The following is a 26,922-nucleotide window of genomic DNA, read 5'->3' as shown; positions in this document are numbered from 1 at the left end:
CGCCCGGATCGCCATGGCCAAAAACCACACCACACACCCGCAAAATAAACAAAAATACAACCCCAAGAGAGCGGAGAGGGCAGGTACGGGGGGTGGGCGTCGCGCGGGGACGCATCCCCCCCGCGCGCGTCCCCCACCTCCCACCCCGTGGCGCCGCCGGGTCAGAGGGCGGACGAGGGGAGGGAGGGGGGTGTGCCCGGGGCGCGGTGACGTCACCGTCCCTTCCACCAGTGGGAGGCCGGGCGCGGGGAAGCGGCGACCAATGGGAAGCGAGGTGGGTCCGTGAGTGGCATTAAGGGAGGGCTCGGCCCCCAGCGGGGGGGGGGGGGGGGCTTGGGGAGAAATGAAGTTGTGCTAAAAGGCTTTTAGCCATCAAGAAGTTATTAGGCATTTCTCAGCCGCAAATTAGGGATTCTTCATTAATACCAACCTCGCCCCCCTAACCCACCCCACCCTACCCCCCCCTCCCTCCCCGTTATGTGAGAGGGAGAGCCTGGGAGCCGATAAAGGGGATGGGGAGGCGGCAATGTCTGTCTGCCCATCGGTGTGAGGAGCAGTGACAGGCGCAAACTTTTCCCCGTGCCATTAATGAACCAATTAAAGAGTTGGGCTCCTCACCCCGGGAGAGCTCTCTGCAGGCTGCCGGGCTCAGGGACTCAAGGTAGGTAAAAAAGATCAGAACCCACCACAAGCTGCCAACCTCAGCAAGGAGCCGCAGTGATGTGCGGCGCTAGGCTGTGGGTCGCTTCCCCTCCCCAGTGGAAAAAGAGGAGGAAAACCAATTTTTTTTGTTTGGAAAAATGTGATGTTTGGGTGGATTCTGTCTCGGAGCGGGGCCGGGCAGAGCTTGCCTTCCCTGGCTGGGGTGCGGCTGGGGCAGACACAACCCCCCCCCCCTTCTCCCCCGACCCTTGCCGAGACGAAGCGGGGGCAAGGGGAAAAAAAGAAGCAAAAAAAAAAGGAAAAAAAAACAGAAAAAAGGGGGGGGGAAGAAAAAAAGGGGGGGAAAAAAAGGCAGAAACTCTCCGGGATTGGGATTGGAGGTGCTCGCCCTGCTGCGGGGCTGGCAGAGCTGTGCGGGCCGGCCGCAGCCACTGTGCCAGCCCGGGGGAGCGCGGAGGGGCCGGCGCAGCCCTGCCGGCACCGACAGCGGCCGGTAACTGCCCCGCCTCAGCCCGGGGCCGGTTTCTGCCTTGGTTTCGTTCTGGTCATGCCGTACACACCTGGGCTGGGGTGTGCGAGGTCTGTGGGAGGAGAGTGCGGGGCGCGCTAGATGGGAAAATACACTTCTTTGTGTTGGGTGTTTTTTTTTTTTTTTCTCTTTCTCCTTTCCCCTCTGGTGGGAGAAAATACTACACCCGCCGGAGGCTGTTTGTTGATTACTGTTTCTGGCGGCTCTGCGTTGCGCAGCGGCTCTCTCACCCCAGGGCTGCTGTTGTCTTCACAGGGGCTCCCGGGAATCACCCACGGCCGGGCGTTTCGGGCCTCGGATTGACAGCGGATCACGGGAAGAAACGGGATTATTATGACCCTCTTCCGAGGAGCTATGCTGCCCGCCATGAGTAGGAAAAAAGGCCAGAAATACCTCGTTTGGTTGCTGTGTGGTGCCGCGAGCTTCTAGCTTTTTTATTATTATTATTTTATATTATTTTTTCTGCAGTTGCTTGGAGTCTCTGAGTTGCATTGGATAAATGCTTTTCCCGTACGATTGACTCTGCTTTTCAGATATTTTTTTTTTTTTTTTCTTGAGAACACCTCTCTGGTCTTCAATACTTGTTTGCATTTTATGCAACTGAACGGTTTCTCAGAGTAATGGCCGCGCTCAGAATCACTGCCTGATGCTCCGCAGAGATGAATTGCATCTGAAAGTTTCCCTTCCACCTTTGGATGAATCTCTGGAGTTTAAATTGTAGGAAGGAAGGAGGAAAAAAACACGATGAAAGAGAAGTCCAAAAATGCTGCCCGGACTAGACGGGAGAAAGAAAACAGTGAATTTTATGAACTGGCTAAATTACTACCCCTGCCCTCCGCTATCACCTCTCAGCTGGACAAAGCATCCATAATCAGACTCACCACCAGCTATTTAAAAATGAGGGTGGTTTTTCCAGAAGGTAGGTGGGAATGTCTATTCGCCTCTATTTCCATTCTGACCCAGATGTCCCTTGTCTCGCTTTTACTTTAAAGACAAAAACAAAACAAAACCCAAAAACGAGTAAATCGCATGGGGTGGTGTGCTCGGAGGCAGGGTGCTCTCCGCTGTCACTTTTCTCTGTCGTAAGTACTTTCCCTTCAGTTGCTATGACAGGTTTGGCTGGGGACTTACAGTGCTTTTGTCAACACTTGAAGGCCCTGAGCTCTGCTGCGTGTTCTGCTAAAGCAAACACTGGTTTCTTTCCCCCTGGTCTCCTAGTAAGACCTGCACCCCCCGCCAAGCACGTGCGTGGCGAAAGAGGGGACGATTCACCCCTATTTATAGCCATGCTATGGGGGGGAAGATAATATATGGGTAAATATTTACATAAGTCTATGCAAAGTCCTAAAGCCTTAGTTCAAGTATGGAGCAAAGGTGCGGTTTACAGGTACAGCACACACATGCAGACGTGCTCACACACACACAGAGCCTAAATAAATAAGCCAAGCACACTGAATCGTATCACGAATGTGATGTGTCTCGCTTTGAGCATCGTTAGGGCAGCTTGAAGGCGTTAATCGACCTCGGAAATTTTTAATAGGAGTTTTGTACTCAGACATACTCAGTCTCTCTGCCCACCCAACGCTGCAAGCCCCAGCATCCGAGCCTGGGCCTGACTCTCCTCCACCGTCAGACAACAGTAAACTTCATTGTTGACTTCCACGGCAGCAGCAACAGTCCTGACTGTCTAGCAAAAGCAGACTTGCGCGTCCTAAAGTATGTCTTGCCTTTGAGTAGAATTAGGATTTACAGCGACCGTCTTGGGGCTTCTAGACCGGCTGCCAAGAAAAACAAACAACTCAAAGTTAAGATGGTCGGGATAAAGTTCTCCTGTGTTCTCACTCTACTGCTTTTATAAGTAGGAAAGAAAATCAAAAATATGTCAGTAACCTTTTATTTAGATTAATCAATTAAGATATTGTCCGCATGGAAGAAAAAGTATTGAGAGCTTTTTTTCACAACTAATAACAAAATTCACTACATATTTCGTTGGAAAGAGTGTGTACATAAGAAACAGCATAATATAGGCACGTCCCTCTGTATTTTCTGTAGCTATACCTCGAGTCGGTCGGTCGGGCTGTATATTATGTTTCACAAATCAAGAGTGGGTATACGGCCTGTTTTGTTGGTTAGTTTGTTTGGCCTGTTTTTTGTTTGTGGGTTAAAAAAAAAAAACTGATTAAGTCTGTGAAATATTGGTCCTAATTCTAGTTTTTAAAAGTAAACAATCGGACAATCATTTGGACTGGGGGTGGTACCCCCCCCGGTTATGTATGAACGCTTATACCTAGAGTCCACTGCAGTAATTTCCAACCCAGTTGCATCTGGCAACAGTTTCTTTGAACAACCTTCCATATCTCCGAGTCACACAGAACCAGAGAAGGGGATCAATGAAACCTTTAAAAAATAATAATAACCAAAGCCTTCATTAAGCCCCTTTCCTCTTCTATGTCATCTGCCACCTTGAAGATCATTATGCGAGGCCGTTTTCAAAGGAGCCCGAGTTGTCCTTTATATGGTCAGCGCATACTTTATAAAAACAAAGCTATTGCAAACTTTGATGCCCGTCATGTTCCTAAAAGGATTATTAGCAATGATTTGTCAACTCCTGCGGTCTCAGTAGGCTACCTTTCGGCGTGATTTCGAGCAGGTCTCGTCAATTACTGGTGCCTATGTAGCGGGGCTGTTTGATCAGAAGAAGCATATGGTGTTGCTTGTAGGCTGTGAGTAATCATGGGAAGAGAAGAATAGCTGATCCCAGTCCCTCGGTGGCAGCGCAGGATGTTTGAATGCCCTGGGGAACCGTGCGGCGAAGTGCGCCGGGGCCGGGGCCGCCGCCGCCCGCAGCAGATGCTAATTTGGGCGCGGAGACAGAGGGGGCGGCTGAGCGGGGCTTCGGAGGCAGCAGAGCCTTCGCAGCCTAATTAAAGGCAAACTGCAAATTAAAAAGAAAGGCAGCGAGCAGACACGAAAGGGCTCGCCCCTCCGAGGCGCGCTGCTGCTGGAGGCCCGGCGCCGAGCGGGCGGCAGATCCACGCGGGACCGCCGCGCTTCCCCACGCCCCCCTCGACCCACGGCCGCGCAGGGCCACGGGCGGGAGGCTCTGCGGGCCGGGCACGAAGGCCCGAGAGCGGGGGCCGCGACGTGGCGTGACGCCGGGTGGTTTCTCCGCGACCTCACGCGGGCTCCCTCTCCCTCCCACATACTTCCGAGGAAGCGGGTGAACAGGGAGCGCACCCGGCCCGGCTCCGGAGCCACGGGTTTCCCTAACGCTCACCGGTATCGCGATTAATCACGAGCGAGTCGCCCACGAGCGGCCTCTCGGCGCCGCGCCCGTGTCTGGCCCTGTGGGGGAGCCGAAGCGGGGTCCGGATGATTTTTCCCGGGACCTCGTGGGGCGGCGGGGGCTTCATGAACGGGGCGGGAGCGGGCACCGAGGCTGCCGGTGCGCTTGTGGACCGGTCCTTTCGGCTCGTCCGGCTGCGGGGGGGGCGGGGGGGGACAGGCGAGGAAGAGGGGGGCCCCCCTGTGCCCCCAGCCAGAAGAAGAAGCCATTACTTGGTTGGGAAGGAAGGCCAGGTAGTGGCATCCGGGGAAATTATGCACCCGAAGGAAAAAGAAGGAGGCAGGGTAGGGATGCTGGATGGATTTAATGGGAGGTCCGCGTTTTTCCCTGGGGAGGAAAGCGGGACAGACCCGATGAGTTGGGCAAAGGGCTGGAGATGGGTGGCAGGAGGCTCGGGAGCCCGGCGAAGTGTCACGTCGGACATTTGAAGTGATCTTGGAGGAGTTAGGATGGAGAAGCGTTGTCTCCGTCAGAGCGAGCTGCGCTGCCAGCGTAACCGCCCCGCTCCGGTACGGGAGCGAATTTCCAGCTGCCCGGAGAGGGGGTGCATAGGGGCTGGTTGTAAATAATCACGTACAGAAAGATATACACTCATCGCCGCGCACACGCGAGGCTGAGGACAGGGGAACAAACAGAGAGAATCGGTGTGCATTTGTCTGCACGTTTTTACATCTGAAAAGTTCCTCGGGAGAGAGGAGGTGGGTAGATTTCGGGTTCCTTTTGGAGACAAGAGAGTTTTTCTGGGAGTAAAACGCCGGGAGAGTCACACACACAGAATAATCACGGCGCCGTTTTCCGTCTCACCCCCAGAAATCTAAACCCAAATCTGTGGCACCGGATAAACTTGATAAACCGAGCAGAGGTTTTTCAACAGCTCCTTGTCGTAATGGCTGTGTAATTTTCACAAGCCATTAAAACGCCTGGATTGCTCTCTCTACCCCTGATTTCACTTGACTAGGTCTCCAGCAGATTAAAACTATCAAGGGCGAAAGCGGCTTAGGTAGCCTGCGTCATTTCAGTGCTAAAATTCTTCTGCTTCCGGAGGAGAGAGCCTACAAGACATATAGTAGTTTTCGGTGATCAGACAGCTTTTGGAAAGGCTGAAGATCTGCTAAATAGCTGAGGACCTTACGGAAGATTTTTTTTTTTTTAAAGCACAACTTCCTAATAAATTCACTTGTGAGTTAACGTTCATTAAAAAAAAAAATCCTAATTTAACATTAAACAGTTAATAGCAAGTAACGTAGCTTCAAAAAATATCTGGAAAAAATGTCTGGGATGTCAAAGGAGTAAAAGAATTTTCCTTCAAAAAAGACCCGGTCGCTATAACCAGCGGGATTATTCTTTACTGACATTCGGCAGTATCCAAAATTGAAGGGAGAGGGTGAGAAAAAACAAAAACAAAAAACCCAAGTAGAGCAATAAATATATTTTTTTTTTGCTTGATTTGGTTTTGTTTTTCTTTTTTAGTTAGGAATATTTTGAGGGTCCTATTCTCCTCACGCGAACAGAGAGGGGAAAGGAGGGTGTGCAGTCTCTCTCCGAGTGGGGACGGATCGTTTCGGCGCGGGGAGGCGTTTGATTTTTCGAGACAAAAGCAGAGACTCCGTTTACATAAACTTTCGCCGAATCAGGTTAACATTTCAATATTGAAACCCTTAATCTTGTTTTATTTAAAAGGGGGAAGAGATCAGCAGGGAAAAAAAAAATCAGTTTCCCACGTGGATAGGTGATTTAATGCTGTTTTTCTTACTGCTAAGGGAAATGATTGAGCATTAGGTTTCAGTGTTTATTTTCTTACAGAAGTTTTTCTCATTTAAGCTGCAGTTTACTCTCCACGCTGCCTCTCTGTTTAATTCCAGTTTTGATGTGAACTTAAAATGCGAACTAAACTACTAGCATAATCGCTGAATAGCAGATTTATGTCTTAGAAAGTACTAAATGAGATAAGTGGATAAACCCATATTTTCTTCAGAAACATCCTCTCCCTTCTTAGCAACTGTTTTAAGGTTGAAGGGTATTTTTCAACTTGCATATAAATAGTGTGTGTTCGCAAGTGCGTTGGTGCAAACATTTACCTCCCCAATTTCTTCGGAATACGGGTTATTTGAATTTGCATCTTCTGTAGAAGCGAATAAGTAGTTGGCGCTGGACAATTTGCCTGGTTTTTGGTTGGGTTTTTTTTTCCCCTCCAATTTGGGCATGGTTCCGTTTGTTTGCATTTCAGAGCGCAATTCTGTTACCCTGTGTGTGCCAAAATGCTGGTATTTCTAGAGTGAATCAGCCTCGGCATTATTTCCACTACCGTTTTCTTAATAGGGTTGTTTGTTTAGTCAACAGGACTTTTCCTCCCTCTTATTATTGTTTTTATAAAGAAAGCGGGATGCTAACTTATCTCCGCTTCAAATGAACGCATGTGATTTACCGAGATAATAAATCTTTACAAAACCTTGCTAATGGCATCCGCAGGCAGTTGGAAATGAGCAGCTTTTTTTTTTTTTTTTAAACATAGCTTATTCCATTTCATCTGAACGCTCCGACGGCGACCCATTTCTTCACGGAAGCCTCATTTGGCCGAGTTTTTGAGTTATCATTAACCACTGCCTGTTAAATTAACTGAGAAATCAGCCCTGACAGTCGTTAGGAGATGGCAAAACGGAGCGCTGGCGGTAGAGTATTTAATTAAATGGTTAATCGAATCAAGCTAATTCCTCGATACAACATCCAGTTGCCTTTTCGCTTTCAGGTGACGGGGACGCACAGCTTCTGTCCGTGCGGCTGCCGGTGCTGCTGATTCTTATTTTCCCTGGGTAGTGAGCGAAAACGACCGCTTTGAAGATGGGGGCCGAGCTGTCCTGCCTCCCTCTTTCCCCCCAAAAACACCCGTCCGTGTCCCGCTTCTCCCCGGAGCAGCTGCAGGGAGGGATGCAAGGCAGCCGCGGTGCCGGCGAGGGGCGATCGGAAAGGCGCTGCGCTACGCGCTGCGCAGGGAGGTGCGATGAATGCCCCCGGCCCCCCTAAAGCTTCACGACCGGCTCCGCCGAGCAGGTTGCACCAAGCCGGCATGGGGGGCACAGAGAGGGGCCCGGCGGGGCCCGGCCTGCCCCGCTGCCGCAGGGAAGGGGCGAGGTGTCCGGGAGTCCAGCAACCCTCGCCCTCCGCGGGGGTCAGCCTCCCGGGCGAGCTGCCTCTCCTCCATCTTTAATGGACAGAGAGCGGCGGTTAAACGGGCGAAGCAAAGGCACCGAAACAAAAGCGAACGGAGACCGCCCCGAGCCGCGGCCCCCGGCGGCGGGGAGAGCCTGGCAGCGGGGCGACGGAGGCCGCGGCCCGGGGAGGGAATTTCAAGCGCCTGAAAGAGAAACGGGCGGTGAAGCTCCTTGGACCCAGCTTAAGGAAGAGCCCCGGCCGGTGCCCCGGCGGGCCGGCGCCCCGCAGCAGCGGGCTGCCTCTGGGGACCCCCCTGCGCCCCCCGCCCTTCCCATCCACAGCAGTAGGGGAGAACTCTGCCTGCAGGGCCCCGTCCCCAGGTCGGCACCTACCCGGCGCGCACAGCTTCCGTGGGCCTTGTACCCCTACCCGCGCCCGTGGGCTTCGCTGGGCCAAGCAGGGGCAAGCCCCCGGGTAGGGGGTGTGTGATCAGGCGTTCCCCTCCCCGAGGTAGCTGCCCCTCAAAGCCTGGCCACCTAAAGGAGTGGATCTGGAGCTCAGGCTCGGCTCTCTGCTAAGTGATGGACGAGGACGTCAAATCCCCCCGCTCTGCCCTTGTTTTCGCTACCGTGAATCCGGATTGCGCTGAGATTTCATGACGGATAGTCCGTTGGGGAAATCGTAGTAACCGCTTTTAAAAGCCGGCAAATCAACCTAATGTGGAAAAGGGCTTGCATCTTCTGGCCACCCCACCCCCAGCGTCCTCCCCCACCCCCCTTGCTATCGCCAGACGAGGGAGGGGGTCGAGGTGGGTTCTGCGCTGCAGATGCTCACACAGAGAAGGACAAGTAACCCGGAGATCACCCAGGGGCAAGGAGCTGTCCGGGCCTTCTGGAGTCTCATTTCCCTGCTCCTGCCTTCCTCCGACTCTGCTTAGATCAAATTAGAAATGATTGAGGAACCTCTTCCCCCTTCCGTGGGACAGAGAAGCTTCTTGCGACAATATCGCCACTGAGTAGGGACGATATCCACCCAATCCCTCCATTGGCTGCCGGGATCAAGGCTTGCATCAATGAAACCGTGAAGGGAAGGACAGGACCAACGCAGCCGTGAGCCTGGCTTCGGGGGACAGGCTGTCGGGGGGACCGGCTTGCCTAGTGCCGGGGGTGGGCGCGGCTGGGGAGAAGGTATTCCACATGGACTCGCCGGTGTAGCTCTCCCGTGGAACCGAGTGAGATGGAGTTTGTTGTTGTTGTGGAAAGCGCAGTGGTTTTCCATTGGGAAGTGCTGAGAGAAAGGATGAGTCAGCACATTAGGTAACGAGGCTGTTGTTGGCAAACCGAGCAAAAGCCTGGCTAAAATGCCTCCCGCCCCCCCGACAGTGGACACTTTCTTGTGGCCCCAATTGTTTACCTTCTTAGGGAAAAAAAAAAAGGTCCTCGAGTGGAGGAGATTATTAGGTAGGAGCCTATAATCTATATTTTGTCAAGAGTATCAAATTCATTCCGAAAAAAAAGCTCGATCCATTTATTTTTGCTGCTTGAGTAACACAGTTGGATGATGCGTTGAGTTTAGGCTAGACGGTTGCTCATCATTCATTCGCCCAGAACTGGCCTAAATGGTGCCTGTGGGATTAGGTCAATTTTAGTGGATCTACTTCGCCTCATTTGGTTACTAATTGGTTTCTTGTTTTATAAATCGAAATCTCATTTTCAGGAAATTACAAAACCCGTGCAGCCAGTCCATTGAGGTAATCCGTGGGTCGGGGGTATTTAAATGGAAATGGTTCTACAATACATCAAGTATTAAGCAACAGTAAAACTTCGCCTCTATCTCCAAATGAAATGTGAGCTCCCTAGCTCCTTAGATCCGTAATAGATACATCCTTTCTAAGGCTACTTATGCAAATATGATAAGCCAGACCTTGGTGGGGGAGGGGACTCAGGGAAGAAAGCAAATTTTATCTGCTAAGGTTAATGTGGCATATCTTGGAAATCTTCCAAAATAGATTATGTTTTGCTTTGTCTTCGGCCACTTTAGCTGGGAAAATCCTTTACCTAAAAACGGTTTAGTTATCCTTCCCCTCACAAAGCTGCTTGTTTCTATTCCAAACCTATTATGCTGTTGGCTCTCCAAATTACAAGAGAATCTTTAGATCTTGTTTCCAAGCGTAATCCTGAAGCAAAAGGGAGAGCTGATTTCCTTGTTTTGTTTTAAATAGACATTCAAAGGATTTGCAGAATTTTCTGCGGTAGGTCAAGTGCAAGAAATCACAGTTTGCCCCCTCGATTAAAGGAAATTGGATGTTAAAGTGAATAGACGGGGAAAAAATAAAAGGGAATATTAATGGAGAGGTTTTTTCGTATAATCTTTAAAAACAGTATTTAAGGGGCATCAGGAGAGCCCGTCGATTTGGGAGAGGCTGGTCTTGGCAATGAATAGAAACAGTCTCCGACTTGAAAGTGCTGAAACATCTGGGAAGTACAAAGAACCGTCTCATGTGATAGGATTTCAAAAAGCCGGTTCAGGTAGACAAGTGAAAATGTTTAATTATAAACCATTAACAGGCACAGCCCAGCAGCGCGGGGTTTCCACCTGAAGCACAGGGAGGAGTGCAGCCCCCCTTGAAGAGCCGCCTTCCCGGGGGTGGGGGGGTTAACCCGTGATGCCCATGAGCTGTTCATTAACCCGCCGGGGTCGGGTTATTTTCCCTTTTCGAGGAAGAATAATTACAGCCGTAAACTTCGATTAATAAGCAACTTAAATCACAGGCGAGGAGCGCAGATTTAGTCCTGAATACAGAAACCTGTCATTCAGATTTCCCCTCGCTCTGACGGGCCGTCCAGGCTGCCCAGCAGAGAAACCTGCGAGCAGCTCGGGAAAGAAAACAACTATACAGCTGTTTTTTTCCTCTCTTTCCCTGGAAGCTGTGAAAGATTTGCCAGCTCCTTGCTGATTTTGGGGGGCTGAGGTGACCTGCCGTCCTGGCGGCTGGCTCCCCGGGGGGCGTGGGGGACAGAGGTACCTGCGGAGCCCCCGGTGCATCCCCCGCGGGCCCACCCGCTCCGCAGGGAGCAGGAAGGAGTGAAGCCCAGGGACTCGGGAAGAAGTCTCTGGGTCCCCGTTAATTGGCGTGGAAGAATTAATGGGAAGGAACCTGTTTCTGGCTCACAGCCTGGTACACGGTGGGGCTGCGGGGTGGGGGTCAGGCCATAGAGTTGCCCCTGCCTTTGTAGGGCTGTGAAGTTAAGGTGGAAGGAGGGAAGTGTAGAAGCGGTGAATAGACAAGTTGGCGCAGACGTGGACGGGGAAGGGGGGGAGAAGAGAGGGGAAGGCGGGGACGAGAGAGGCGCACCGATTCGGCGCGGGGGGAGCGGGCGGAGGCCGCCCCGTTCAAACAGCGCGGGGGAAATCGTTAGCTTTGCTGAGACCGGCAAACACCCAGGTGAAGCCGGTCAATAGCGAGGGATGCCCATCGCCACCTCGCCTGTTTGCCTCAAAATAGCCGGAAAACGGGGTCTTGCCTTCCCCGAGCCCTCCCTGCGGGAGGGAAACCTCGCCGGCTCGGCTCTCTCCCCGCCCCGGCTCTCTCCCCGCCCCTGGGCGATCCGCACCCCAGCCATCGATCAGGATTTGTATTTTTTTCCTCCTTTTTACTTTATCTTAGTGTTTGTGCGTGTCAGGCTGAGCCTTACTTCATGGCATAAGCGTAAAAGGTTTTAATTGCCCCGTTTAAACTATTTCAGCAATAACACTGTGAAAAGGCATCGCCCATAAATAGTTTTACTCCAGTGGAGTAATTTCCGTCTAGCTTTTATTCCTCTTCACTCTGCATAGGAGCAAACAAGCGGCGCCTGAAACATTAGACAGGTCCGGAGGGATAAATTTCTGGAGGGGGCTTTTTGGAGGCAGATCATCCCTCCCTGCAGAGAGATCCATCCCTCCCGCCCGAGAAGCGGGGAGGAGGGATGGGAGGAAGGTGAACCTCGGAGATCCGGCTACGTGGGGCAGGGGGGAGGACGGTCTGCGCCGTCGGACACGGACTTGCCCGCCCCCCGCCCCCCCCCGCGCCCCAGTGCCTTACCGCAGCCGTGAAACTGCGCTCGGCTTAGCAACAGGTAGTTTGCTTTGCGTGGGCTTGAGTGGGGATGACTAGAAGGGAAAGCGTACTCACACGGGGATCGGGGAGAGCTGGATGAGTCGCATCTGCTCTCTCCTCTCTCCCTCCGCAGCTATGTAACTACAAACCTTCCAGGTGAGAGGACGGTGGTCCCGAAGAGAGGAAGAGGCAGGAGGTCACAGATCAAACGGAAAAGTGATCTCTGGCGAGCGGAGGGTCTAAGCTCAGCCTTATCGCGCCTCGTCCAAAACCTGCTGGCTAATTACCCGGCAGGTTGTGGCCGAGCTCTGCCTTCTGCAGGGGGGTGAACCACCCGCTCAGGTTTCCCTTCCCAGACATTGTCGTGCCACGTTAACCGCATCCTTCTCTCAACATCAAAGGTTTCCCCCAGCACACCCCTTTCTTTCATTTTGAATAGTTCCCAGTGTTGTCCAGGGATCCTTTCGATACAGGAAAGGCGCTTTCCCTGAAGTTCAAGGAGGCAGTTCCCAGCAACCGAAGGCAACACTAAAAAGTCCTTTTGTCTGGCACCCTATTTCTCTTAGGTCTTAGGGATGAACTTCACCATCAACTCAAAATAAGTGTTTTGATATTTTTCTCTCGTGGGAGTTATGTCTTAAAAAACAAATCCACAAAGGAGGCTTCTCTGTGCAACGAAATCACGTCTAGTTTTCCAAAAATTATATGTATACATGTTTTAGAGCGAATACAAGAAAACAAGTGGAGAAAAAAAAGTCCCTCTCCAGCAGACCAACACGAGACAATTTTTCATCTCCCCACCTTACTTTTTTTGGTGTGTCTTAAATAAACAGGACTTGGAGAAGCCTGGGGCCACTCTAGCCGAACCAGTCCGCTGGATAATGTTGGACGGGAACTGGGATCCCATCTTTTGCAGGTATTAGTCTGGAAACGACAGCCATATGGTATTAATGATTAAAGAAACCATTCCCTCTTCTGAGCTTTTAATTGCCACCTTGACTAATTTTTAACTGTTCACGTGTTTATTAAAAAGGGGGGCGGGAGGGGAACAACTTCAGAAATGGGAGCCGTCGCTGTTGAAAGTCATGCGTTGTAGCGGGACTGAGGTTTGGTCCCTCCGGGTCCTTTGCCCCAGCATCGTCCGACGCAGGGTCCGCGGCGAGGGGGGTTCACAGTGCATCCCGGTGTGCCGGGATACAGGAGCATGATGATTTTTCCCCAGATTGTTACCAAGGTGACAAGTCCCGGCAATAAGCTGAAGTTCAGGGTGGTGTGGAGACAGGGAGAGGCGCTAGGGGTAGGTTGGAGGAGGCTGCCGTGAGCTCAGCAGGCACAGAAATGAGCATAGACACAAAACAGGTAGAACACATTTGAAAACTCACTGCTGTTTGAAATATTAAGGAACATCAGCTGGTACCGTCACCACGCATTTTTAGTGTGGTTCTGTGGCCTTCTGGGAGTCTATTCTGCCCTTGGCACACCCAGAAGTCCCTTCTATGTCTGCTGAAACATGCCCGATAAATTCTCTTGTGCCCTATTTACAGTATGGAGAGTTTTAGATCGTTCTTGCTCGCTTAAACTCTCCTTAGCAAATACTCAAGCGGTAAAACCGCTTCCAGTCACATTTGAAATGGGACAGAAGGGTTCAGGGTTTCTAGGATCATCACATTAATCACCAGGTAGTCAGGAACTCTTCTTAGATACTTCCCAGGCACTTTGCATTACCGGGACCTTTTGAGCTGGATACCTCTGAGAAGTGGATTTTATCCCAGGGGTCCAGGAGCTTTGGAAAGATTCCTGGCCAGGAATTGCCCATTTCCTTACAACTTTTGAATAATCACAGCCTGAAGAGGGATGACCGTTTGCTAGAATAAACCCGGGGACAGGTTACTTCATGGATTCATCTGTCTTAATGGGTGGATCTATCTGTCTACCTATTGTCTTATTTCTACTTTCCACCCCTCAATCCTTTCCTGCAGACATTGGACGGTTTCATATTTGTCGTGGCTCCGGATGGCAAGATCATGTACATCTCGGAGACCGCCTCGGTGCACCTGGGCTTGTCGCAGGTACGCTGGGGGGGCTACTAGTCCCCGTGCTTACCCCCTCACTCCGGTTGGCAGGGAAGGTGCGTGAACTCCTCTTCCTCCTTCTCCTCCTCTTCCCTCACAGGTAGAGCTGACCGGCAATAGCATTTACGAGTACATCCACCCCGCCGACCACGACGAGATGACGGCGGTGCTCACGGCCCACCAGCCCTACCACTCGCACTTTGTGCAGGGTAAAGTACACGGCCCTCCGCCCCGCTTGGCATGCGCGGCCGCGGAGGGAATCGCGCAAGGGCGGCGGAGCCCGCGGCTCACCCCATCTCTGTCTTTCCCCCTTCTCAGAGTACGAGATCGAGAGGTCCTTTTTCCTGAGGATGAAGTGCGTCCTGGCCAAGAGGAACGCGGGCCTGACCTGTGGGGGCTACAAGGTGCGTGCCCACGGCCAGGACTCCCACCCACCCACTCCCGACTTTCCGCGGCCCTGCTCCGGCGGCGCCGGGCACGCCGGGCGGGCGGTGAAAAGGGGGACGCGAATGGGGCTGAGTTCTCTGCCCGCAGGGCTGTCCCAGCCCGGTGCTCTTTCATGTGGTTCGAAGCCAGAATTTCTCTCGGAGTTTCAGGTTAAAGAGCTCAAACCACAAAACCAAGCAACCGAGCTCCCCGTGGGGTTTTTTGTTTTATTTTGCTTTTTAAACTGAACCTCGCACGACTACGAACGTTCCCGAGGTGTCTGTGGAAGCTGTCAGGTGACACAACGGGAGCCCTGGGTTAATTTATTTTTTTATTGGGAAAGTCGTCAGCCTCAGGGGCAGCTCTCCAAGCCAAGGGTTTTGCCCGGGTGTTTCACACCGGTCTGCTAAGGGCTCCTGGGAGGGCACAGTCCCGGCTCCCCTACCTTATTCTCCCCTCGCCTATGTCAGCTGCACAACGCCGAAGAGCGGTGGGTACCTATAACCCGAGGAGATGCTGTGCCACGACGTACCGTACAACAAGAACATCTGTTGAACGTACTCTAGGAAGAAACACTCTAATAACAGAGAAGTAAGCGTGGAAGTACACAGCAGTCATCTGCAAGGATACACTTAGGAGGCATACCTAAATGTACGTCCAAAGATACACTCTGGCTACGGATCGCGTCTGCTGTATCTGTATAATAGACATATCTTACACATATGACATAGGCACACATGTAAACTTTCTCTCACACGCATACACTCTTCATTACAAAGTTGTAACTGGCTTGGCACTTCCGCGTCTTTCCTTTTTAGAAGAATAATAAAAGCGTAGTTAGGAGGTGGTCCAAAAACCACTTAAGTCAGTGGAAAAAAAAATCTCGTTGACTTTAATGGGCCTTAGATCAGTGCTGAACTCTCGAATGGAAAAAAAACCAAACACCAATCCCCAAAAAACAAGCCCCAACCCAAGGAGAAGAGCAGAAAACCCGCAGACGGTGCCGCTTTGCCGGAGAGTCGGCGCGGAGCCGCGGGTCCAGCCAGGGCAGCCGGCGGCAGCACCGGCAATAGTGAGACGGCGGCCGGTCTGTCCGGGACCCCTCGGCGGGGAGGGACGCCTGTCACAGCACACTGCTCCCTCCCCCCCCCCCCCCGCTAGACAGCCCCTGAGCTTTTCTGTGTCTCCGGCAGGTAATTCACTGCAGCGGGTACCTGAAGATCCGCCAGTACAGCCTGGACATGTCCCCCTTCGACGGCTGCTACCAAAACGTTGGTTTGGTCGCCGTGGGCCACTCGCTGCCGCCCAGCGCCGTGACGGAGATCAAGCTCCACAGCAATATGTTCATGTTTCGGGCCAGCCTAGACATGAAGCTCATATTCTTAGATTCCAGGTAGAGTTGGGGTTATTTCCAAATTTACTCCCCTTGCCCCTCCCTTCTTCTTCCCCAGGTTTCCTCTCCTGTCCTCTCACCCATTGATATTTGCTGCTTGTGTCTCTTGCAGGGTAGCTGAGCTAACAGGTTACGAGCCTCAGGACTTGATAGAGAAGACCCTTTACCACCACGTCCATGGCTGTGACACTTTCCACCTGCGATGCGCGCATCACTTGTGTAAGCAGATGATATTCTTGTAGAAACCCTGCCCCTCGCCCCCCACCTTCTCCCTCTCTAGATGGACTTCGGGTTTGCGAGGATTTACCTCTAGAATGCAATGGGAAAAGCCAGCTCACTGGAGGGCAGAATATGCAAAATCTGCACCAGGTTTTAATGAAACAAATCGTTAGAGATTGAACTCCGAGCTGGAGCAGGAGGGAGATGGAGGGAATCGGCAATAAAAGGCTGTTTTTCCCTCCTCAACTCCCGGTTGTAGGACAAGAACTCCCCTGCACAAACCTCAGGCGCTCAGTTAACTTCAAATTCCGGTTAGGAAAAGCCCTTTTTTCTTGCTCCAAAAAAAGCCATGCCAGTGGAATCCAAATACTTTTGTTTCACTTCCACCGAGTCTCACAAATCTTATCTGTGTATCTAATTTTGACTGCAGTAGTGAGCTCGATTCGGAGAGCTGTTCTTTATTCTATTTTGATATCATGATGACATTAATACATGGATAGATGAATAAAAAGGATATTAATTTCCGGTAAGTTTCCTTACAGAGAATGTAACGAGAAGAGATAAAACCCAAAGCCAGACTTATAGTATTAAATCTCGATGACGATATGTCGGAGTGGGGCTGGACGGGGGGGATTCAACCCCCCGGTGTACTCACCCTGCCCCACCAATCTCCCCGAACAGCCTTTGATACTGAGCGGCCTCACTTTCAGGGACTGAGACCAGCCCTGCCCAGGGATCTCCACCACCCTTGTCCACGGGGGTTTCGGTCCACGCCCCTTCCCCATGTGATGCTAAGGGGTTCCCAGTCCCTCTCGTCGCCCACGGGGGCCTGGGGGGTGCGCGCCCCCTTCCCAGGGCCGATCAAAACGGAGGCGGGAGCCGCTCTGAGGCTTTCCCCGCTTTGTCCCCACAGTGCTGGTGAAAGGGCAAGTGACCACCAAGTACTACCGCTTCCTGGCCAAGCACGGCGGCTGGGTGTGGGTGCAGAGCTACGCCACCATCGTGCACAACAGCCGCTCCTCCCGCCCGCACTGCATCGTCAGCGTCAACTACGTCCTCACGTAAGTCAGCGCGGGGGCCGCTCCAAGTTACGCGGCGCCGAGCGGGGCCGAGGGTGGCCGAGCGGAGCCGAGAGGGCCCGAGCGAAGACGAGCGGGTCCGAATGGAGAGGAAGTGGGACTGGGGGCACCTGCCTGCGCGCCCCGCGCAGGGCAGAGCTGCGGGCCGGGCCCGGCGGCCGCTCCTCCCGCCTTCCTCGCCCTCGACCGCGGCTGCCGGGCCCCCTTGGTGCCGCACTGACCAGGGCAGGCTCGCCAGGTCAGCTAGGAAACACATTGAGCACTTTCATCTAGATGAAGGGTTTCCCGTCTGCCTCCTTCTTTCGAGAGGAGAAAAGATTTAGAGGTTTGTCACCCACATATTTTGCTGCGCCCCCCCCCTTTTTTTTCAGTTTAAATGCACACAGCATTAAATAAAATTTAATGCAGCGTAAAAAAAAGGTTTCCACGTACGGAGTTATTTATACTCAACAAACAGGACATCTGTTTTTCTTTTCAAAAATCTGGGGTTTGAAGTTCTTAATTTCATCCAGAGTCTCTATCAAAGCTCCAAGATTTCTTTTTTGTTCTTGGAGAGCAAGCCTTACAGTGAACCACAAAGAAAGTTGGTGACCAGAAGGGTCAGTTAAACTTAAAAAAAAAAAAAAAAAAGTGACTGCTAAGATACCGTATAACTCAACGCATCTCCTTGTATTTGGGGATTGCTAGGTTGTGCTCTAACTATGCTGCTTAAACTGAAACGTAGAGGCCCAGTGAGGGAGGGGAAGCTCGGTCGGACTATTTTGAAGTGTTTGTAACCGTGATTGTTAGCATCTCCCCTGGACACGGCAGTAGCTGCTGGCGGCAGCGCTGATGCTTCATTAGGATCGTAGGGCCGGTCAGGTCGGCGGTACGTCGCTGGTCCTAGGGGCCGAATATTCTTCTGCTCCGTTGCTGCTCTTTTTTTTTTTTTTTTTTTTTTCTGGAGGCAAATGTGTGTGTTGGAAACGTCCGAGAGGCACGACCCTCTCCTACAACTGCGGCGATGGCAGCATCACGATCTTGCCGTTGCAGGTTTCGCGCATGCACAGGTGGCGAAGGGTTTGGTAGTTTAAGACGTGCTTCCCAAAATAAAGTGGCTCGGGTAGGGAGGCAACGGCTCTAGTCCTGTGTACAGACGCGGCTGGTGGGGAAGGGGATGCGGGTCACGGCGCCCGCATGGCCAGGACGTAATCACTTTGGTACGTGATTACCTGGGCAGACAGGTAAGACGTGATCTTAGCTGGGCAGACAGGGGTTATTGCGCCTGCATGAAAAAGCATACATTTGGGTTAGCACTCTGGTGTAGCGAGTAAACTGCGATTCCCCTTGAAAGAAAATCCCTTTTATTCGCTTTAAAAAGGGATGCGGGGCGCGGCGGGGTAATACTCTGGCATTCACCCAGCAAGGACGCGGAGCAGCAGAGGCATCATCACCTCTGTGCCAGCTGTTCCGTACATTCATATGACCATCCCCCCGTACCAGTCCTCTCGATTTTTCGCGTTTTATGCTTCTCAGTTAAGCCCAAGCACTTGCCTTAGGTGAACGGGAAACTGCAAAGGCAGAAATCCGCGCGTCGTAACGCTAAGGAACAAGGAACCCAAAGGCAAATAGCATGCTAGAGCGGTTTCGCACCAGAAACCCTACTTGCTTTCCTATGAGCACCTGAGATTACCGGTCGTTTCCCTCTCTTTTAATCCCGAAAGATTAAATCACATCAATCACGGAGCTCTACCTCCAATGACCCGAATGGAAATGAAACCATCCCGGCGGATCGGCTCAAAGTCAGCTGTGGATCCGGCTCGATCTGGCCCCTCCTCTCTGGGGTGACCACCAGCTTCAGGCTGGCACGGCAAAGCAAGCAGGGAGAGGTGCCCTGGGCCCGTGGGGGCCGGCCAGACAAGCCCCTCGGAGCTGTTTTCCAGCAGCGGCACTGGTTATAGCACATAAACCCCTTGGGCTGCTCACCGGCGCCCGCCGTCACCCGCGGCGCAAGCCAGCCCAGGGTGGCTACCAGCGGCTCGGCTACCAGCCCCGCCGCAGCCGGCTCCGAGCGCAGGTGCCTCTCCGCGCCCTCCCCCGGGGGCGCTGGCGCCGAGCAGCGCCTGCGCGCACCGCGGTTCTGCTTGGTTCTGGGCTCGGGGAGCGCCTGCTCCCCCCCCGCCCAGCGCTGTTGGGAGCGGTACCAAAACAGCGCGATTCCTCCGCCTCAGCTGATTTTTCGCTGGAGGCAGCGTCTTTATATTTCTGTGCATGTATAGGGATTTTAAGACGAGGTTTTATTTAAACCGGTTTTTAACCAGGTTGACATGTCGGAGGTCTATAGCTGTTCTTTTAAGATTTCCCTTAGAGGACGAGGTTACACCGCCGCGCGACGTCGTGACGCTTCGGCGTAAAGGTTCCCCTTGCGCTCTTTGCTTAATTGCCTTAAGCTCGGATGAAGGAGAAAGCGCAGAGTGGGAGTCAGGAGCGCTACAAGGCGACTGGGAGATGCTGGGAGACCCATCACTGGCTGCGGCAACTTTCGTGTGCTGCCGGCGGCTGCAATGCAGGCACCGCGACTGCATTAAAATCTAGTTTTGGTATGTTCAAGTCCTCGGGGTCTCATCAAGCCTGCCTGACTCTTCAGTTAGGGCGCTGCAGAAGAAGAGATCGCGTCATGCTTGCTGAAATCCTTGCCCTGAGTCCAGGGGACGGGCGTAGCTTCCACTGCATTCTTTATTCTTTATTCTTTATTCTTTTCTCCTACGGCCAGCCTGCCGTTCGGAAAAATAAATGAGAAGAACAGGCCGTGCCGGGGGGCTGTAAACAGAGATAGGGCTGGCTTTTAAAAAAGTGAGCTGAAATGGGTAACCTAGGGGAGGGGAGCTGCTGGGGAAAGGTTCATGGTGGGATAGTCGGGCGACCTAGAGTCGGCTTAATTGTCTTAATGAGCTATTCAGAGTCAACATGTTATCACTCAAATGAGGAAGGTAGGTGGTGAAAATACAGGGGAAAATGAGAGGTTACGGAGACGTTTTCCTTTAGTATGAGGCAGGCTCCACTGCAGGAGAGCCGAGTAAAGGTCCTGTAGCACTCAAATATACTTTATTCCGGTACAAATCCTATAGCTACTGCAGTTTCTTAAGGATGTGACATCGGATTATTCCAGTAAAGCAGGAACAGCTGACACACACGTGTGTGTGCTTGCGGGTTCCTCACAGACTTCACCCACCCGGCATCGGGTGCGTGGCAGAGCCACTCGCGCAGATGCAGTTCCTGGCAGAGGCACGGGGTTGCCCGCTGCAGCCTCGTCACGTTATAAACCCAGCCAGGGAAAACGTGCTTAGGGGGGAGAAGGCCAGGCCCTTGCATATCGACTCTTGGGGTTGGAAGCCGAGGAGAAAGCAAAAGAGGTGCAAACGGGTGGGTTTGTGGTTTGAATTAACAGAGAGTGGCCTTTGGGATTGTGGGGTGGAGCTTGAAAGGTGGAACGCCTCTCGCCAAAGATTCCTTTGAAAACAGGGATGCCTCTCGCCGAAGATTCCATTCCAATAAGAAATGTCGGTCTTTTTCACTGAATTGGGGTGAAAATAGCAAAAGGAATCATAAGCTCTGGAAGACATGGGGCAGGTTTTTGACCTGCTGGGTCCCTGGTCTCCTTGCACAGTACTTCTTCACTCAGGGAAAGCCTCAGGAGGGGTTGGTTTTTTTGGGTTTTTTTGGTTTGCTCGTGGGATAGGGAGCTTTTCCCTCACTATTGAAGGGAATGTGAGTGCTCTGATGTTTTGGAAAGGAGCGGGTACCGAGCGGTGTAAGTGCCAAACTGGTCTGTACGTTTCAGTGTAGGTTGAGAAGGCAGAGCGAGAATCTCTTACCTTATAGGTGCCCAACTCCCCTGGGCGATGTAGATGATGAAAATGGAAAGAATGAGAAAGGGTTAATGCAGAAGGGACCCCCCACACCCTCAGATAAGAAAATAAAAAAGGGTTAATTTCCATCTTCCATAAATCCCAAGCTTTGAGAAAGCGAATTCTAGGATTGAGAACAAATATTTGTGGTAAGTACACATGCTGAACAAAACAGATACCGTGGCAAGGGCATTTTAGCAACAAGAGGAAAGGTTATTTTTTTGTGTAATAGCAGTGTGTCAAAAATTAATATAAATGACCTTTAAGGACTGCAGCTTTAAAGCACACATTTGCTCTTCTTTCTATTCCGCTTGGTATATGTAAGTACAGACACAGAATATGTGTTTCTTTTCTTATTTGTTCTGTACACACAGTTGCCATATCATTGATTATTAGCTGTGCGTGTTTATCACATAAAGGGACTCAAGTATGAGTCAATTAATAGAGAACACAACGGCTGAAGTTAAGTTTATATTTAGATCGCAAACAACCTCCCTTTAAACAAAGGGATAATGCAAAGTGCAAATCCTTTGACTTCTTGAGCACGAGCAAATATTATAATAAATTGTCCCCAGAGAAAGCTAAGGAAGCTTTCCTATATGCATTTCGTTGTCCTTTAACATTTAAAATAATAGCAACAGCTGTAACGTATACAGAGAACAAGGACTAGGTACCTAATTGTGACTGATCTCTGTTCTGATGATATGGTACATATATGATATAGTTCCAGCTGACCTCTTCACATTGCGTTATGTAACTGGCTGATTAGAAGCACAAACTGAATGCAATCTGTTTGAAAGATTATTTCACAAATAACTGCCATATTGAGGAATGTTTTACTTAATGATGTGGTAAATGCAATTTAGAATAAATTAACTGTTAATTGTATCTACACACTTAATCTTTAAATTGTTATCACTATTTATAGCTTTGTGTACTACCAGATTTAAAAAGATTGTATAAGCTGTCAGTGATATCATTCTGTGTGATGGCTCAGACTTTGAAAACACTCTTTCCTGGCATATTCAGCATGCTTATGGGGAATTTGTGTTTCAGGTGGAAAGAAAGCTCTCCCCATATTTTTGGACAGTTACAATGAAATATCGTCTTTTCATAGGCATCCTCTTTTTGGCCTGTCCTTGGGCCATCAGGTCCCGCCTCCTTCTCTTCCTAGTCAATGGGAGAACCCACAAACTGTATTTCCACACCTACAGGCCTACCTTTCTTAAGAGTTTCTCTCAAATCGACCTATTCGGAACTGCCATAGAGTCCTCTCCTCAGTCAAAAGTAGGCACATGTTCTCTTGTATCTCTCAAGTGTGTGATGGAGCATGTAGGGTAGTGAATACACTGGGAGAGTTATGATGTGCAGAAGTAATGCTGCACACTTACTCATCATTAGTGGAACTACATGTATGAGTGATCTTAGCGGTCTAACTTTGATACTTGAAATGAGGCTTAGTGACTTTAACTGGATAATGTATTTTTTTGTAAATAGCTGTAAACAGTAAAAACAACTTTGACCTGCTTCTTTTCTTTTACATTTCTCTGCATTATTGTGAATTTTGCCGCTTCTGTAATTGTGCACAGAACTGGGTCCCACTTAACCTGTTGAATCTACAGTGTACTTTTCCTAAGACTGGAAAGCCTATCATCATTCACATGATTTGATTAGCAATGTAATTCTATAAAAGAACTCTTTTAATCAAAATGCCGGGGAAGCATATACCTAAAAGTAAAAAGTATAAAAGGACTCCTCTTGAACTACTCAGTGCAGTATTCTGTTTGTTCACCATTAGTTTTTATTACAGACTTGTCTCCCTGGAACATTGTTTATATATTTCTTGCAAATAAGAGACAGGCTTTTCCAGGTGTCCACAATACGTTTCTGCAGTTCTTTGTTCATGTAGGGGCTTTCTTAGCTACCATTTATTTAATTCACTCCAAATTTCTATGCTTGTATTTAAACCAGGTGACTGTAATGGCCAAGACACTAAAACTGTGGGCCAGAGTCTACAGTCACTGCTCATATGAAGAAAGTTTTATTTGCTAGAGTAAGGATTAGAGGACTACAGCTCAGATCCACAGGGAAAAAAAGCAGTCATTAGTTTAAATGCACTCATACTGATAGTCTTACACGGCATGAAATTCAGGATTGCAAATAAGTGACTCTATTCCAAGAAAGAAAAGTGACTTCAAATGCCTTCCACTTCATCCTTTTCCCATTCGGTGTGCCCGCTGTTCCAGGCCTTTGGAAACTCCCTCCTCCCGAACACCGAGTTACAGATCCTCTAAAATGATTGTCTGGGGTTGAGACACATTCAGCAGAAGCAATGGCTGAGGCAGTTACTATCTCCAGCTGTCTGCTTTCACTCCATGGATGAAAGGTACAGGGCCCGCTACCAGGACTCTGATTCCTAAAATGCCATAGTTTATGGCTTAAGGTAAACTGCCACAGACTTCACTTTGCAGGGAAGCATTGGGCTGCACACTGTTGCACAGCTGTTCCCGCTAGAGAGGTTGTTCACACTTTATCCCTACTCTGTCCGTCAGCACTTTGAATGGCATAAATGAGGGTTGCGAACACCGCTACAGCAGCCGCGTGTTTCAGTCCCTTTGGACCACTGGGGCTGACTCCTGCGTGGCAGAGGAGGGGGAGACCATAGGCCATGGAGTTCAGGGTTGTATTCACCGCTCTGTGGCAGCGCGGAGAGCTGAAGACAAGCGAGGCAGTTGGCAGAGCGTCTGCTGGTTTTACCACACGTCATTTATATCTCATCTATGGGCTGCGTTAGTGGCTATGTAGAAGGGGCAGGCCAAGCAGATGAACTGCTACCAAAGGATTCCCCTCCACGCTATCACCCTCTCAGTACTCTACACAAAACTGGATGCTGAACTGGCTCCTGCTCTCGTAACAGCAACAGTATGTTCCTTTAGCAGGTTTACAGTTTTACTAGCTCTGCTTCTGTTTCCTTAATCTGTTGCATGTTTGCTCTGGTTCCTCTGTGCTGCGTCTCAGGAGTGTGGTTCCCGTGTTGTTTTGCTGTAATTATCATGAGATACAACAGGTGTGATAAGTTACTAAAGTGCTTCTGAAGTAAGTTCTTCCCTCTACGTTATGGTGTTCTTGCTAGTTTTTATGCGTACACGCACAAAGGTGGCATTTAGACATGGCCTAAATTAAGTGTTAACAAATAAATCTCCTTTGTCCGTTCAGCAGTGGCAAGTATCTGTTTAAAATCTAATTCTCCTTCCCTCACCTCTCTTTTGTACTTTACAGCGTGGGCCAGGCTCCAGCACACATGTTCGTACTCAGTAGGTTACTTCAGAGGCAGCCCCTTTCACTTTGATGACACTATTTATGGAGGCAGGCATGGCTCTGTGTGAACAAGGGTATAGCGTCTGACCCTTCTGAAGGCTTGCGACGGCTGAAGCCTGGAGTCAATCACATGATCTTTAACACAGTTAGACGATTTATTCCTGTTGTTGTCTTTTGTTATCATCCACTTAGTGCAATTAAATCGCAGAAGTCCTGATTTACTAAAGCATTTGAGCGCATGGCAGGCTCTTAAAGTGCTTAGACATAACTTTCAGTACATGATTATATCCTACTCAATTCGGTTTTGGAATTAAAAAAAACCCCTTAGGCACATGCTTAGAAATAAGAATATTCCTTGGCTTTGCCAAACAGAGATGGCTTGAAGGACGCGTTTGTTACTGTGTTGAATTGGGACCTAATAAAGAACAGCCGTAGTTTTTCAGCTACAAACCACTGTGTATAAATCTTGGGGGCAGCAATGTTGAAAATAACAGCTATTATCTGCTAAAGCCTCAGTGCAACTATGGAAACTCAAATGCCTGGCTAACTAAAGTTTGGCTACATCCCTAGCATTGTGTGGATATTTTGACATAACCTAGAGTGAAGATCTTTAAACCCATCCAGTATTCCATGTTCTTACATCTGTGCTGTTGGTTAGGAAGTGAACGTGCCCATTCTGCCCTGAAGGCAGCCTGTTCCCAAGTAGCCTGTGGCTTTTGATCATCTCTGTACTATGTTTGGCAGCTGGTAGCCTGGGTTGTTGCTATAGAAAACTCTCTCCCTCAGACTTAGGCACTGTTTAACTGAAATCCACCCAAAGGCATTGCACGCTATTTTTTTCTTGCTGCTTCCAAAGACTGTTTGGTACACAGAACAAAATAATAATCTTTAATGACTGCTTCACGAGGCATACCCCAGCAGAGTATTTGCTCAAATAAAGGCTGGATTTGGGGAAAAACATCCTGATAGCATCCTCTCATTTGCAGCCAAACTGCTGAACAGTGCTCACCAAAATAACTCTGTTGATCCTAAGCTGCCAGTAGGAGAGGTAAAGAAAAAATATCATCTTCTCAAAGATGTTCATCCTCCTTAGCGCTTTCTAGTCCATGAAAACCAGCAATGAGGGTGGGGACGTGGCTCCAGTCCAAAGAGAACCGCGTATCTGTGTGACTACAACTGTGTAACAACATGGGAATATGCAGTTAGGGCTCCCATGGTGGTATCTAGTGAGTTCAAGAATGCAACAGGAGAGAAGGTGCACAGCACCGTTCACACAAGTGTGACCCTCTGGAGTTGCTGTGTACGTGCTGCAGAAGTGGTCACCACAAGCACAGTAAATCTCATACGTTATGATATACTAGACTTGTTGCACAAACCAAATCAAATGTTCAGTTACTTCAGCTGCAGATCAGCTGTAGTGTTGGTCCAAGGGCAGCCGTGGGTTGGTAGTGGAGTTGATCTGCATGCATGCTGTGGACATTTTTATGGGAACATACAGCAGCCTGGTCAGAGACACTTCTAGGCACCCAGAAATCCTTGATAAATGTGCGTGTGAAGCGGTGGCAGCAGAGTGGCTGAAGCAGCTAGGACCCTGTCTGTCCTAGTCAAAGCAAGAACCAAGAGGGCAAAGGTACTAGTCAGATGATAGATTTAAATTTCTAAAGAAATTTGTAGCTAGATGTTATTGTGTTTTACTAAATGATTTTTATTTATTTGTTGAGAAATTTTAGATACGCCTAGTAAGTATTTCACAACCTATAACCATTCAACCCACTGGAGACTTATTCTTCAGTTTCATAAGCTGGATTTTAACATGGGCATGCATTTCTGGAACTGTGTATGTTAATAATGAGTTGTTAAGAGTATTGTCAAAAAGCATTACCTACCATTAAAAAAAGTCTCTTTTCTGAACTTGATAGAAGGTGTGGGGTCAGGAGTTAGTTGTGCAATGTATAGTGGTTTAACTTACTCTGTGGCCCAGGGGGTCTAGGTAGTCGAGCAGGTTATCTTGCATCACTTCTAACATTTAATGGACCCACTTAACAAATATAACCATGTATAATGTATACTTTGAGGACATAGAATCAGTGATTACCAGGGAAGTATCAAATAAAATGGAGTATTATGTGTTATCTTATAGCCTCATGATATTGGCTTTTCTTGCTATTTATCTCCTGTTTTATCAACATAAACAAGTTACACGCTGTATGTCTATCAAAGCTGGACGGCCAAGCTTGAGTCCTATATGAACAGAGCCTTAGATCCGAGTGGCAAGTAATGTGAGTGGGATTTGGCTGCAGTAGAGGTTTGGCTGTGGGTGGGAAGGGGGTAAAAGGCAGTCTAACTCAGATACAAATAATGAAATGAGAAAACAGGTATGTTGATTTGTAAAAAACCCACCAAAGCCGAAAAGCCATTCTCCCCAAATGCCAAAACCCACATGCAAGTCTTTGCCTTTCTTCCTCTCCTTGCCCCCTCTACAATTTAAGCAAAATAAGGTTCAGTTGAAAAGCGTTTATTAAATATCATATCATGGTTGCTTGGTCTGTGGGCAGATAAGGGCACACAACGGCCCTCAGGGGCAAAGCGCTGTCCCTTGGCCAAAGCTCAGGAATTCTATACAAGTGAATTGGAAAGACTTTCATTGTAGAAAAATCTTACTTCTTCTGAGGAAGGTGAAAGTCTTATGACAAGAAAAGTCTAATCTGATGAAAGAGAAAGTGTTCTACTGTAAACGGGAC

General features: G+C 49.8%; 1 protein-coding gene across 1 annotated transcript in view; it reads left to right on the top strand.

Annotated features, from left to right (window-relative positions):
- Positions 1-570: 570 nt before the first annotated feature.
- Positions 571-26,922, top strand: part of SIM1 (SIM bHLH transcription factor 1) — a gene marked incomplete at its 3' end in the record, with an annotated part of 49,259 nt that continues 22,907 nt past the window's right edge. Inside the window, exons 1-8 of the mRNA XM_081998259.1 lie at positions 571-2,111; positions 12,621-12,703; positions 13,767-13,856; positions 13,960-14,068; positions 14,178-14,263; positions 15,479-15,678; positions 15,791-15,897; positions 16,811-16,958. Of these exons, the coding sequence (XP_081854385.1) occupies positions 1,937-2,111; positions 12,621-12,703; positions 13,767-13,856; positions 13,960-14,068; positions 14,178-14,263; positions 15,479-15,678; positions 15,791-15,897; positions 16,811-16,958 (998 nt within the window). The 5' untranslated portion in view covers positions 571-1,936. The remainder of the gene's footprint in view (positions 2,112-12,620; positions 12,704-13,766; positions 13,857-13,959; positions 14,069-14,177; positions 14,264-15,478; positions 15,679-15,790; positions 15,898-16,810; positions 16,959-26,922) is intronic.

Source organism: Phaethon aethereus (genome assembly GCF_964289735.1).
Source record: "Phaethon aethereus genome assembly, chromosome: 3".
In the NCBI taxonomy this organism is placed as follows: domain Eukaryota; kingdom Metazoa; phylum Chordata; class Aves; order Phaethontiformes; family Phaethontidae; genus Phaethon; species Phaethon aethereus.
Note: the sequence above shows the minus strand (reverse complement) of the source record. Positions and strands in the feature narration are given on the sequence as shown.